We start from the raw sequence: 15,258 nt of genomic DNA, 5'->3' as shown, positions 1-15,258 counted from the left end.
AGGGAGCTATCCAGTTTGCTGAAAAGACCGCATAATTTAGACAAATCATTCCACCTTAATTCACTTTAATCACCAGTTCTGTTAGATTGCCTGAGTCTTAACAAACCATTTCTATTTTGTACTCTTTTCTCCATCTATTCTAATTGCTTATTTAGCTGGCCTGGATAAAGAGGAATTTTTCTGTCTTCTTTTCTCTAAATAATGTTAGCAAATGGATTTGTCTTTTTTATGATTGTGGAGCAGCTTAAATTACTTCTTGAGGACAATGTACAGATCACTTTGGACCCACTAAGTATATATGTGTGAAATTATATTTTACATTTTTTATTATCCCGAACTATGATCGTCAATAAAAATGTGGTTAAGCAGCAATTCAAAGTACTGTACTTTGGGAAGTTGATACTTTCAAATGGCATTTAACTTTGTAAAGGTTACTGTTTATTTCAATTAATTTGGCCAAAGAAACATGGAAAATAGGTTGAGGTGATGATGGTGAAGGTATGTCCCACATTTTTTAGAGACTAATATCCCATGTTCAGGATTTTGACTTAGAGAATTTACGTTTGTAGAATTAAGTTTCTGATTCTTACTTCTATGTCAACTATTTGCCTGAGAAAACAGATTGTATCTATTTGGAAAAAAAAAATGTGTGTGGCCCAATTCCCCTGTTGTAATGCACCGAGTGCTCTCAATGCAGTTTATAAACCGTGTCTTGAAAGAATCCTGCCCTCTAAAACCTTTCCCAATGTTAGCCATTTTAAGAAGTGTGGACTTCAATTCCCAGAATTCCTCAGCCAGCATGGGGGAGGATTTATTCTAAAATAACAGTGAAAGTGTTCATAGTGCAAAAGAGAAGGCTTGAATGTGCTTAGAAGAACTAGCATAGTCAGTGATCAGTTTACAAGCACTGCTTAGGTTTTCTGTGTAATTTCATCTTAAGAAACTATACAAAATAAGCCAAGAAGATCCAGAAGACATTTAGGTGCCGTTTTAAGACCTAGCAAGATCACACGCGGCATTATAAAGTAGTCCTCGACTTATGACCACAGTTGGAACTTTTGTCACAAGCAGTGAGGTTTTTAAGTGAGTTGTGCCCAGTTTTATGACCTTTGTTGCTGTTGTTGTTAAGCGGATCACCCAATTGTTAAATGAACTACATAGTCATTAAATGAACCCCTGTTAACTGCTTGTCAGAAGCCATTTGGAGATCATATGACCATAGGAGGTATAACCTTTGTAAATACATGTTTGTTGCCAAGTGCCAAAAATCATGATCCTGTGTCCACAGGGATGCTGTAAGTGTGAGGACCAGTCGTCACTTTTTTCAGCTCTGTCACAATTTTAAATGGTTGCTAAATAAACAATAAGTCAAGATTATCTATAAATGGTTAGGCTAAATCACAGGATGGTGGCAACTCTTTCATTGAAGGCTCCTCTTTTTCTATCGATGTGCTGTTCAAAGGAAGGGGAACCAAGGGCCTGTGGACAGAGAGGAGCATTCAGTGTACAGGTAGTCCTCAACTTACAACCATTCATTTAGTGACTTTTCAAAGTTGCAACGGAACTGCAGATAGTGACTTATGACCGTTTTTCACATTTACGACTGTTTTGCAGCATCCCCATGGTCACATGATCAAAATTTGGACGCTTGGCAACTGCATGTATTTATGACAATTGCACTGGCCTGGGGTCATGTGATCCCCGTTTGCGACCTTCTGACAAGCGAAGTCAATGGGGAAACCAGATTCACTTAGCAACCGTGTTACTAAATTAACAACTGCAGTGATTCACTTAACAACTGTGTCAAGAAAAATCATAAAGGGGGCAAAATTCACAGCAACTATATTGCTTAGCAACGGAAGTTTTGGGCTCAGTTGTGGTTGTAAGTCAAGGACTAACTGCAGTTGCGCAGGATTGAACCAATGTGTTAAGGGCGGCAGGCCAAGATTACAGGTCTGGATGGGCTTTAGGCTGTAAAGCATAAGTAAACAACCAAGATGTAGGCTTGTGTCTGTTGCTATAGAAACCCCTTTAGTGATTTGTGTGTGTCTCTCTCCCTGTCCTTCCCTCTCTCTCCCTCCCTCTTTCTCTCTCTCTCTCTCTCTCTCCAATCTATCTCACAAAGCTGATGGTTGTGCAGAAAAATTAGGACTGCCATATCTGGGCCACAAAACCCCACAAAATGGGGGTCCAATCCTTTTGGCTTGCCTGGGCTGCATTCAGTGAAGAGGATATATACACACATATATACATAGAATAGTTAATGTATATAAATCAAATAAAAATGTTAAAAGTTTATGGTCTTTCTGGGATGCATTAACAGCTGTCCAGGACTACTACAGTCCACAGACCATGAGTGGGGTGGGCCTAGAAGGTCAAACACATTCTTAGATTTCTGTAGCTCTTTGCTGCCACCTGTGGTGGTCTGGAATATTGCAGCCCAGAAAGGCCGCTCCCAGGAAAAAAAGAAGGCAAGGGCAAATTTATAATTTGCAGAGCATCTTCTCTGTGGACTTATGAGGCTAATGTGAGAAGAATGTGGAGGACAGGCCACTGTTAACCCTTTGTCTCCTGCAGGCCTGCCTCTCTGGGAAAATGAGGAGGCCACCCCCTCCCTGCTGTTGGAGGCCCTCTCATCAGAGGCCGTGGAGGGACCCAAAGAGGAGGAAATGGAGGTCTCGGCGGAGGTGCGGGGGTCCTCACCCCCTAGTCCCGAAGGCCTCTCCGAATTGCTGCAGGGGACACTGCTGAGAAAGGAGTTTCCCGGGGGCGAGGTGGTGGAAGAGCCAATTCCTGGTGAGAAAAAACAAAGAATTTGGGGAAGGGGAAGGCCTCTGCCTGGGATAGGACTAGATGTAGAGGAAAGGGTGGCTTGGGTTAAAGAAAAATGGAGGGGCAGGGGGATCCTTGGAGGGGGACTGTGAGCCTATTATAAAAGGGAGACACCATTGTGAATCATAAAATTTGGCATTGCACTTTTAAAAATGGGTTAATGAACAGTTCCATAATTGCACATTGGTTTTTCTGCCAGGAAAAAAAAAACAGGTGGCAGAAAGGACATTTTTTGGGGGTGGAAGGCAGTGGTAGGTTGCTACCGGTTCGCCCTGGTTCCGGCGAACCAGTAGCAGTGGTGGTGGGAGGCTCCGCCCACCTGCCTGAAAGTCATCAAATATACTCTGTGCATGTGCAGAAGTGGCACATGTGCGAGCTAAGCGTGCGTGCGTGCACGAGCAAACCAGTAGCAAAAGTAAGTAAAACCCACCACTGGCGGAAGGATATGAGAGGGTTGCAGTGTTTCCCCTCCTCTGTTCTGACTTCCCTGCACCCCTTCTTTTTAACTAGGAGGACAGCCTTCCACTCTGCCCCCATTCCATCCGCCCAGCCAGCGTCTAGAAGGTGGGACAGTCCTTGAGACCTCTGAAGCCACAGCCACTGGCCCCTCCCCATTGACCACCGCTGCCCCTCCCACTGGCTTCTTACTCACCACCCCTCCTGCTTCAACGGCGGCTGCTCCACCCCGCTTGCCCCCTCCACCGGACGAGGCTGGTTCTGCCAACCACCCTATCTCGGCCACCACCACTGCCTTCATCCCCGAAGGTGATGAAGAGACGACGACCACCCTGATAACTACGACGACTATCACAACCGTTCACACGCCTGGTAAGTGATATGAGTGAGATGCAAAAGGTTTTGGACGTGGGCGTAAGCCTTCTCCGACCTGATTCTCTCCCGTTACTTGCCCCAGCTCCTGCCCACCTAGCTGTTCGAAAGCGTGCAAATGCGAGTAGATAAAAAGGTACCACTTCAGCGGGAAGGTAACAGCGTTCCATGCGCCTCAGCCTATAGTTATAATGACCACGTGACCATCATGTGGTCTTCAGACAATGCTATCTCCCTTGGCTAAGAAATGGAGATGAGCACCGCCCTCTGGAATCAGACATGGCTGGGCATCGGGAAACCGTTACCTTTACCTTTATCATTCCCCAGCTCAAAAAGTCTGGCTGACCCATATGGTGGTAGGCTGAACTTGGTTGAAAAAATATGGACCCTTCTGGACTAAACTGACTTCAGTCTTCTTTGTCTCCTTTCCTGCCTCCCTCGCCAAGTGCTTTGCAACAACAATATCACCGACATAGAAGGCTACGTTGAATCTCCCGATTACACTGGCACTACCTTTTACGGAGGCCTGGATTGTACTTACACAATTTCAGTGTATATGGGCTACGGAATAGAAGTACAGGTAAGATGTTATGAATTGGTCAGCACTGAAGAAGTTAAAACTACAGTATGCCTGACATTGGGAAACATGCGCAACAAAATTTCATTTTAATGTATGCCGATTAGTATCCATTCAACGTGACAATAAAGTTAGAATAAGTCTAAAAAGTCATGTGGATTAATAATTTTCCCCCCCCCAAAGTGTTTGGAAAGTGGCAAAGAATCAGCAATAGCTGACCACATTACAGGTAGTCCTTGACTTACAACCGTTCGTTAGTGACTGTTCAAAGTTACAGCAGCAGTGAAAAAAAGTCACTTAACAACCAATCCTTGCACTTCTGACCATTGCAGCATCCCACGTTCACATGACCATAATCTGGGTGTTTAGCAACCGGCAAATATTTACAACTCTCGCCGTGCCCTAATGGTCATAATGATCACTGTTTGCAAGCTTCCCAGCTGACCTCTTGACAAGCAGATTCACCGGGGAAGCTAGATTTGCTTAACAGCCACACGATTCACTTAACAACTGCAATGCTTCGCTTAATAACCATAGCAAAAGGTCATAAAATTGGGTGTGGCTCACTTAACAACCACCTTGAAATTCTGACCCCAGTTGTGATTGCAAGTCGAGGACTACCTGCATGCTTGAATGGGAAAGCAGGAAGATAGCACTTTCCTGCTGTTTGGAAAAGCTGCCTGTTTCAGGCTTCTTTGCCTGGCTATTAAAAAAAAAAAAGATGCTGTTGCTTTAAGAGTTGCATTCATTGTAGTGAATGGGTTCCTTAAAAGCAGCATCCTCCCCCCCCCCCCAGGATTGCACTGAAGTTTAAAAGGCTTAAAGCTGCTTTAAGAAACATCAAAGAGATATTGTGGTTGTTCAAGAATCAAAGGACTTTGGAAACATTTCTAAAGCATGTCCGGCCCTGTCCATTAAATGAATATTTGGTTCAAGTCCTGTTTTCTAGATGTGCTTCCCTTTGTCCCCTCCCTTCCCCATTAATTTTCCTGATAATATTTGCTCTTAACTTTAGATTCTTGAACAATATTAAAAATATATGAAGCTTAAAAAAGGTGTGGCCACCTTCTTAATCTCCTTCTCCCTCCCTTTGTCAACTTCCATGACTTCCAGGTACAGACGCTGAACTTGTCCAAGGAGGATTCACTGACAGTGGAAGGTCTGGGAGGGGAGAAGCCTGTTGTCTTGGCCAATGAGTCATTGATGGTTGAGGGGCAAGTGATCCGTAGCCCAACCAATCAGGTCCTGATTCATTTCCAGAGCTACCACACCACCACTCCTGGTGTCTTCAGATTCCACTACCAGGGTAAGGCATGAATGCTTCCTCATTCCACCTTCTTTTAAAGGACCTTTCCCAGCTTAGTCCTCCTCAAATGATTGAGATTCCTTCTCAAAACCTTCCAGGCTTTTTTTATGGGTGCCTGGACTGCATGTTATGGGAAGCATATCCCAAAGGTGCTTTTTCAAGAGGCAACTGGACTTTCTTTGTTTTTCCTTGAAGATGTTTTGCTTTTCCTCAGACATCAGAACTGAAGAAGCTTCTTGGATGAGAAGCAAAACGTCTTCAAAGAAAAACCAGAAAGTCCAGTTGCCTCTTGAAAAAGCACCTTCGGGACTGCTAGGAACTGGATAACTGAGAATCTCCATAGATATATAGGAAGCATAGTTCCATATCTAGATAAGATAAGGAGGAATTTCTCACCCCTTTGAGCAGTGGAAGATTTTCCCAATATCTGAGGACCAAGAAAGCAATGAGACAGAGGATTATAATTATCTTTTCTGGATTGTGCTGAAGTTATGGGCTATTATAATAATAATAACAACAGAGTTGGAAGGGACCTTGGAGGCCTTCTAGTCCAATCCCCTGCCCAGGCAGGAAACTCTACACCATCTCAGACAGATGGTTATCCAACATTTTCTTAAAAATTTCCAGTGTTTCTATTCTAGCATCTGTGTCACAAAAGCTGATTCTCACCGGGTTTATTCAGAACAAAAGTGGACATTTCTTTCTTTCTTTATTTATTTTATATTGCTGCCTATTTGCCCATAGTGACTCAAGGCGGCTTACAGAATATAAAACCACATTTAAAACAATAACTAAACTAACAAAAAGAATCAAATAAATTAATGTACTACAATATAACAAAATCGCCTCCCACCCCTCACCCCAGCGACAGCAGATCACACGAGCCATTTAATGGGCTTCCTCCTGCTCTGGGTTCCCCAGGCCCGCTGACAGAACCAGGTCTTCAGCGCTTTCCAGAAGAGTGTTAAAGTGGGGGCCATTCTAATCTCTGTGGGGATGATGTTCCAGAGAGAGGGGGACCACCACAGAGAAGTCCTTTCTTCTGCATCCCACCAGGTGCATCTCCCTCGGGGATGGGACATGCAACATTCCCTGCCTCCCCACTCTGATGGGTCGGGTAGATGTGACCGGCAAGAAAAGGTCCCTTAGATAACCTGGTCCCAAGCCATGACATTATGATATCCCTATGTCTACACAATACATATTTCATATATTATTAGGATAGATTGGTTTGTCTCAGTGTGGATTCAGGCTGCTGTACGTATGCATGACATAGGGTGAGAGTCCCCCCCCCCAAAAGCAAATAAGACACGTAATATGATTTACCAGAAGCTCTTTTCCTTAGATGTGATCTAATCCCAGAAGCACCGGAAAGAAATCTCCTGAGGATGATGGCAGTGGGTTTAACAAGGATTTATCTGCCTTACAGCTTGACTAATTTACATAAGAGTGTAAGAAAACCCCTCCTGTAAATCCAAATCAGAAGTAAGGAACCATACCTCACTAAAAAAACAGAAAGAAAGAAAGAAAGCCAATAAACCCATTTACATATTAAGAATATACACACCCAATGATATTCAGAGTAGATGAGAACTTCTTCGGGTCCATCATATCCTATGGTACAAATTCAGTGTGTATTTTGTGACTATCTGAGAGGCAGCGAGCATACAAAAAATGAACAAAAGCCTATTAACTGTTGTCTAGGCGTACAAATATTTATCAAGTAGTAGTGGCAGAATTGAGCATGTTCCTTTATGAATGCATATCCTTTGTTGAAGGCACTTTGTGAGCATAATTACCTGTTATGTTTCCCTATCTGTAACCTTCCTATCTCCCAACCCCAGCTTTCCTGCTCAGCTGTGGCTTCCCCAGTAGGCCAGAAAACGGGGATGTCATGGTAACGGATCTCCATCCGGGGGGCTCTGCCACCTTCAAATGTGAGTCTGGCTTCCAGTTGAGGGGTGAAGAGATACTCATTTGCCTCAACGTCAGCCGCCCTCGGTGGAGTGGCACCAGCCCTGCATGTGTGGGTGAGTGAAGGAATAAAACGAACCAGAAAATGTCAAAAGATTGGAGTGGTAATGGACAAAAGGGAGAGCATTTTAAAGCTTTTTGAGTCCCAGGGGCAGAACATTTTTTTGAGAACATTTTCTTCCTTCATTGTATGACAAAGTATTTTTGGGGGCATTTTTTTTAATCCACGGATACCAATGGCCCAGTTAATGGGGCTACGAGTGGAAATTCAAAATACCATAATAATTGTCTGAATTTTTTTTTTATATATATATATATATATATAAATCTGGCTGTCCCAAAGGCGCTTTCTCAAGTGGCAACTGACATTCTGTTTTTTCTTTGAAGACGTTTTGCTTCTCATCCAAGAACTGGGTGAGAAGTGAAACATCTTCAAAGAAAAACCAGAAAGTCCAGTTGCCTCTTGAAAAAGCGCCTTTGGGACAACCATGACCTGGATGACTCAAAATTTCCATAGACATTTATCCACCTGGCTGTTGATACTGAATGATCATTTGGAGGCTAAGAATTATTTGGCCCAGCAGGGGACTGATTTAAGAGTTTGCTATTGAAGAAAAGAGAATCATTTCGTTTTCTTTTGCTGATTATAATACTGACAGATGAATTTTGTTTCCTCCATTCTGTAGAGTTAAAGTGTTAAGATATATACTGTTATGAATGATGCAAGAACAAGGCAAATAACACTTTTTCCTCTAAATGTTAAAACCAGGCAGTTACACAATGAACAGATTGCGAATATGTTCAGAATGAAAATGCAGAATGCATAATTTATTGTGGCAAGGTGCGGGGATGATAGTAACTCAATAGCTTTAGAAAGACATAAAATTAGACAAATTAACAGTGGAGAAAGCCTCAATATCTATTTTGTCATTAGAACGGAAGCTTTTTATTTAGAGGTATTATCCCTCTGATTGCCAGGCATTCTGGGCAAACACCCAACGCTTTACACAGTAATATCCTTCGAGTGATTTTCTAAGAGTATCTAACCGGCCTCAGTTTGAAGAATAATGCTGGGCAAAATAAGCCTTTCAATAATGCTCATTTTTTCCTGTAAGTTTGGACTCCCTGAACAATTGCAAGTGCTCCAAAACAAGGTCCAAACTATAGATCCAGGATCTTTGGGATTTAAATTTAAATTTTCCAGAATAGCTACGAAATCCTAGTCAATCCAAGAAGTTCATGATAAGAGAAAGCTGTGACTTTTATATTGTTCGCCAATAATATGAAAATGTATCTTGGCTAGGGATGATAAACGTAATAGCCCAAAATGTATTTGGAGAGAATGAGGACCTTACTGATACTTGGTGAAATTTATTTGTAAAGGGGCTTTGAACTCCAAAAGGCAATATTGAACTAAGGAACCTGGGAAGCAACAGGGGTTGTATTAGCCAAGGATTCAGGATATTAACTTGAGTAAAACTTAGTTTCTCCTGCCAAAAGGAGATCTGAAGGGCATTTCTAAGGATGCATGAAATGTTAAGCAGGATTCTGGATTTGAAGAATTCCAGGGGAAAGCGGGACTTGTAAAAAAACATATGGCCCTTCCCCCCCCCGCCCTTAGCTTCTTGTGGAGGAACAGTTCACAACGCCACACGTGGACGCATTGTGGCTCCGGAGGCCCCAGGAGGACCACGTGGTCGGAACCTGACCTGCCGTTGGTTGGTGGAAGCACCTGAAGGCCAGAGACTCCATCTACACTTTGAAAGAGTGGCACTGGATGAGGATAATGACAAGTGAGAAAATGGAGAAATGGGGATGAGGGGGTGAGAAGAGGGGAAAATTGACAGGCAATCAAGAATGCCGTGGAGGTGGGAGTGGAGAAGGGAGAAGAGAGGAGAAAAGATGGGGAGGCATCAGTTGATGACAAGCAGGAACACTTGAGGTATATTTCAGAAAATATCAATAACCTTGCCTGGTGCAGGGAGGATGGATGACAGCAACAATCAGTCTGTAGCAGGGGTGAAATCCAGCAGGTTCTGACAGGTTCTGGAGAAACAGTAGCAGAAATTTTAAGAGTTCGGGGAACCGGCAAATATCACCTCTGGCTGGCCCCAGAGTGGGATGGGAATGGGGATTTTGCAGTATCCTTCCCTGCCATGCCCACCAAGCCACGCCCACCAAGCCACACCACACCACACCCACCAAGCCATGCCCACAGAACCCGTAGTAAAAAAAATTGGATTTCACCATTGATCTGTAGGACATAGAAGCAACAGGAAGAAGAAACAGGAGGAGGAAGATATTTTTGTACTGTCCACAAAAATATGATGAATTTTCATGAAACACTTAAAGCAGGGGTGAAATGCTCCTGGTTCAGACCGGATCATCTGATCTGATAGCGATGGTGTCAGGTGGTTTGGAGAACCAGTAACAAAAATCCCTGCCCTCCCCCCCATGAGCAGCTGAGCCACACGATCATAAGTGGGTTTTTTTTTTACTTTTAAAAGCATTTTCTCTTCAGCCCAAAAAATGCTTTTAAAAGTAAAAAAAAAAGCCTCTGATGATCACGCGGCTCAGCTGGGATCATCAGAGCCTTTTAAAAGCATTTTTACAACCTCTTTGGCCAAAGAGGTTGTAGAAAAAATGCTTTTAAAAGTAAAAAAAAAAATGGCCACGCCCACCCAGTCGCATTACCCCCCACCAAGCCATGCCCACAGAACTGGTAGTAACAAATTTTACATTTCATCACTGACTTAAAGTAGAGAAGTCAAAAGGAATTTAGAACTGTTTTGGAGAAGGGGTAAGTGAACTGTTAAAGAGAAACTTGGACAAGAGATTACAACAGCTTTGCCTTCATTTGGCTGAAGTAAGAAACTTGGATAAGTTTCCAAATTTGAAGCCAGCCTTTCACAACTATGACACCGCTGGGATTCCAGGAATGCCATTTTATTGTTAGAGGGTATAATATAAGAATCTTGCATTGGGTAATCTCTTATCTGAATCCGTTACTGTCCACTCATACCTTTCTCAAGGTTTACTCAAAATTCGTTTATTCAGAGTATGTCACGTACCTGGAGTTGGGGAAATCTGCTTATCCAAATCCTTTCCCTTTCCCAGGCTGATGATCCGCAGTGGGAGTAGCACTTTCTCCCCTATCATTTACGATTCTGACATGGATGATGTCCCAGAACGGGGATTGCTAAGTGATGCTCAGTCTCTCATTGTTGAATTGATCAGCGAGGGGCCTGCTACGCCCCTTATCCTTAGCCTGCGCTACGAAGGTGAGAACGTAACCGTTTCCCCCCTTCCCCACATTTTACCTGCTCAAAAATGGTAAAGGCAAGAAAACATGATGTTATGTTCTCTCTTGGCAGTAGATTCTGACAGTTGCTATTGGAACTCATCAAATCAAGCAAGCATAATGATGTGCAATACTGTTGTGAGCGAAGTGTTGGAAGTTTATTATAGTAAAACAGAATTCCGTTTTGTCATTTAGGGTTGGATAAATTACTAGTGTGCAGCGATGAGGCCTCAGGCCACTGATAGGCTAAACTGTTGTGGTGCTACAGAATACACAATGGTTCTGGGAACTGATTGGTTTCATTCCAGAATTTTCAGTGTGGTTAGGACAAAAAATGGGATTGAGACATAATGAAAGCGAAGAAGCGAAGAGTCCACAAGGAAGGAAACAAGAGGAAGGGTGGAGAATGGGAAAGACAGGAACTTCAGCAGAAGGTAGGAGGCAGGGAATTGAGACAAGAAAGAGATCTTCAGAGAGAAAGGCTGGAGGTAGCTGGAGGGACTAAATGAGTTGAAGTAACTGATTCAGGACTTGAACACATGTCCCAGAAGGGTAGGCTGAAGGAATAGGGAAGATAATTGTGCAGAAAAGAAGACGGGGGAAGATTAGATGACCCAAAACTATTTTCCATGGTCAAAGAAACTAGCACCAGAAATAATAAGTTGTAGCTGGATAAATTCTATTTAAACAAAAGAAAGAACTTCCTAATAGCTAAGGTGGCTAGGGAATTCTGGAAGTTGAAGTCCACACATTTTCAAGTGGCTTAGATTGAGAAGCAGAAGAAACAGATTGTTATCAGAAGAAGCAGTGGGTTAGAGCTGGTTTCTCTTCAGATCACCTAAATATTGAAGGAAGAAAGATGATAAAGTTTGAGAAAGCAACGTTCGCAGGAAAGAAGTGATCAGACACGTAGAAGGTTGCTGAACGGATACAAAACTTTAGACAAGGAAATAGGTACAATTTGACCTTCTCCTTGTGATTTGACCGAGATGTGGTAATGTTGTAGTTGAATCTACGCTATATACCAAGTCAACAAAAGAGGTAGGGTTGATCCCGTCTTCAAGGAGATGTTACTGTAATACTTCACTGCAATGGGAGAGATCAGAAGCTATAACCTTTATAGGCGCAGTTTTCTGACTTTTTTGCTCCCCCTGGTGGCAGCTTTTGATGAAGATCGATGTTATGAACCATTCCTGGCCCATGGAAATTTCAGCACATCAGACCCTCTGTACCGTACAGGGACCATTGTAGAGTTTGCTTGCAGTGCAGGATACATGCTTGAGCAGGGTCCTTCGGCCATTGAATGCATTGATTCAAGAGACCCCCGCTGGAACGAAAGCGAGCCCACCTGCAAAGGTAATCATTCTTCTCCTCAAACTCTCCGCTCAATTTTCTTCTGGAGCCTGATGTGTAATGTCTTTTCTCCTTGATTGCTCTTTTGTGTCTCTGCCCTGCTGCTTGAAAGAGTAATGGGGAATGCTGATGGGGCCTGAGCAAATTACTGCTATGCAACTGGGTTTTACGAACTCAGGCACACGTTTGCACAGCTGAGCAAATTGGGGCAGAGACAGAAGCCAACATGATTGGAAGGAGAGGGGAGTTGTGGCAGAGTATGGATCTGCCATGATCTGTAGAAAGTCTGGAAATTAAAATGGGACAGGTGCAGTTCTAAAAACGCCATTTTACAAGCGAGAACAGTGCATGATCTAGAAAGCTTATTTGCATAGGACTGAGCAGTTCTGTAAGCAGACAGTCACATTAACTGGGTTATAGAGTTACTAGAGCCCCACTTATTTTCTTCAAAAGGGAACCAATATCCTGTATCAGGATACTACTGAGAAGGCTAAATGATCTCACTATGATTATCCCGTTCATCATTGATCAGAAATAGGTAAGGCTTAATTACAATAGTGTTTGGAAAGTATATTCTGAGACCTTGGCTGAGTATGGGAAAGTGGTTACACTCTCCCACTTTCTCCCTCTCCGTCTCCCTCCCTCCCCCCCCTCTCTTTTTGGAGGACTAGAGATACAAACCAGACTAGACGATTGCACTTCAGTATTCTCACAACACAACTGACTGGATGGAGTTAATTTAACTCTGAGTGCCTGGCTTTGTTTATTACTAAATTTAACCCCTTAGTATAGGGCATAGCTCTCTGAGGAATTCTGGGAGTTGAAGTCTACAAGACTACAAGACTTAAAGTTGCCAGGTTTGGAGAACCCTGCCCTAGGGGGAGGCAGAGGCCACCCTTTGGCCTCTGCCTCCCAGCAATTTATCTCCTTGCAGCAAGCAGCAAGAAGAAACAGCCTATTTCAGCTTCAGCACACCTAATTAGCACAAGTTGATTGTCCCTTGGATCGGCCTCCCGACTCTCAGCTGTTTCAGGCTGCAAAGATTGCCATTGCCTATTGCTGCACGGGCCTCTGCTGCTTGCTGCAAGGAGGTAAATTGCTGGGAGCAGTTTTTTTTTTCTTGTGCTAATCAAGCTATGCTGAAAACGAAAATGAAAGTAAAGCAGGCTGTTTGCTGCAAAGAAGCAAAATTGCTGGGAGGCAGAGGCAGAGGCAGAGGCAGATTTCTTTTTCTTGTTTTCCTCACCAAAAAAGGTAGGTCTGGAATGTCTTATACTCTGAAAATACAGTAGTTAAGCTGACTTCTTTTTGCTGGTTCTAACAACATAGTACTGTAACATCCTCCCCTCACACTTTGTGGAGCCACTATTATTTTAATCCAGAAATATAAAATATTTTAACTCTAAGGTAGTATGGCCAGAACCTTCAGTTTCCATCCTATTGACTCAACAATAACCTTTTGAAAAAAATTAGAATGACTTACAAACAAAAAACCAAACAAACAACTAGGAATGTAATGCCCTTCGTGTCCCGTCCCCCCACCCCAATACAGCAGAAGTGGGATATCTGTGATGCTTCAGATATCGCTGAACCCCAGCAGTGTCAGCAAGAGTGGGTAAATGTGCTGTGGAGACTTTCAGCATCTACATGTTTTGAAAACTGGGTTCCATCTTCTACTTGCTCCAGTAGGCAGGACTAAAATATTTCTAAAAATTTCTAGAACAAGAAAGAATGCCACTTGTCTTTCCAAGGTATCTTTCTGCTAATTCCAGTTCAGGTCTTTTCTTTAATGACTGGGGAGCACGTGGACACTGGGAGGACGTGTGATTCTCCAGGCAGGGAGATCTTCTTCCCTCCATTACAAAACTGTCAGTTCCAGCTATGAGCCACATGCCTCTGGAAGGTCCACATTCTCTCCTTCAGGAAGCTGAAGAGGTAGGCAGGTAGGCAGTTGGACTAGTAGAACCTGGCATGAGTAAGAAGCTGGTTCCCCCTCTCGCCCATCATGAGGGCACTTCAGTTCAGGAATTCTGGATTTGGACACAGCAGGCAGCCATTGCTGGGTTTTGACGTCCATCATTGAAGACCTTCCCATGTGATGCTCGTTCAATATGGTGCTATTATGCTTCAGTCCAGCACCTCAATTCTTGCTATAATGAGAAAATGGAGCATCTACTTTCAGTTGCAAAGGTGGACATGGGGCTTCCTCAATCTAGTGAAAGGAAAACGGGATCTTCTCAGTGTCTAGTCACTACAACAGATTTGATTGGGATGAGAGAACAATAGAACCTTCTGAATCTCATGTTCAGAAAACATCAACTGCCCTCCGCTGTCTTCATTCTCAAGACATTTAAATACTGTTTTCCTTATGGAGAGCTCCTAGGAGTTACTCTGAGTTGCCAGGGCCTGATCTGTGGAACTGCATTATAAATTAGCTGTTTCTTTTCTTCATGAGCGTATTTGACATTCATCCCAGTCTTAACTGAATTAGCAAATACAAATAGATGTTGTAGTGTTTTATCTCTTAAATTGGCTTAGTTGACTTTCATTTGACTTTCATCATGGGGTAGAGGTAGGTTCTTTTGTCAAGATGATACATGTTTCTGTTCTGTGGGCCAAGTGACTAGATTTCATTTTCAGGCCTTTGTGTTGTGGCCTCTTTTGAGTTATCTATGCAGACCTGCTACATGGATACCCCACCCCATGTTGTCAAAATAATGCTGCAAGTCTTTTGCAGAATTCTATCTCCAACTCTCCAAAGGACTTCTTTTTACATATATTTTCAGGCTATTCTCTTCCAGTGAAAGAAAACGAAACATTGAGAGTCCCCTTCTCTAATATAGATTGAAGATATCCTTTATTCCCTGGTCTTTCTTATTCTACCCATTTTGTCTTTTGCATTTTCTCTGGAGATCCTATTCGCTCTCTTAAGTGGAAGGGCCAGGTAGCTTTATTGCTATAATCTTTTAATCCTGCTTTTTGGAACAAGTCGAAGGAACTATCCAGTTTTCAAGATATCATCTGTCTCTGCAGCAAAGAAATGTCATGGCAACTCCAATATTCTTTTCCTTACCGCTGCAGTAACAT

The 15,258-nt window shown here is 43.0% G+C and overlaps 1 protein-coding gene across 1 annotated transcript in view; it reads left to right on the top strand.

The window, feature by feature from the left end:
* Window positions 1-15,258, top strand: part of SEZ6L2 (seizure related 6 homolog like 2) — a 38,289-nt gene that overhangs the window by 2,326 nt on the left and 20,705 nt on the right. The window contains exons 2-9 of the mRNA XM_058183771.1: window positions 2,578-2,796; window positions 3,343-3,660; window positions 4,107-4,240; window positions 5,351-5,543; window positions 7,388-7,573; window positions 9,139-9,310; window positions 10,635-10,798; window positions 11,980-12,174. Of these exons, the coding sequence (XP_058039754.1) occupies window positions 2,578-2,796; window positions 3,343-3,660; window positions 4,107-4,240; window positions 5,351-5,543; window positions 7,388-7,573; window positions 9,139-9,310; window positions 10,635-10,798; window positions 11,980-12,174 (1,581 nt within the window). The remainder of the gene's footprint in view (window positions 1-2,577; window positions 2,797-3,342; window positions 3,661-4,106; window positions 4,241-5,350; window positions 5,544-7,387; window positions 7,574-9,138; window positions 9,311-10,634; window positions 10,799-11,979; window positions 12,175-15,258) is intronic.

This window comes from Ahaetulla prasina, chromosome 4 (genome assembly GCF_028640845.1).
Source record: "Ahaetulla prasina isolate Xishuangbanna chromosome 4, ASM2864084v1, whole genome shotgun sequence".
In the NCBI taxonomy this organism is placed as follows: Eukaryota; Metazoa; Chordata; class Lepidosauria; order Squamata; family Colubridae; genus Ahaetulla; species Ahaetulla prasina.
Note: the sequence above shows the minus strand (reverse complement) of the source record. Positions and strands in the feature narration are given on the sequence as shown.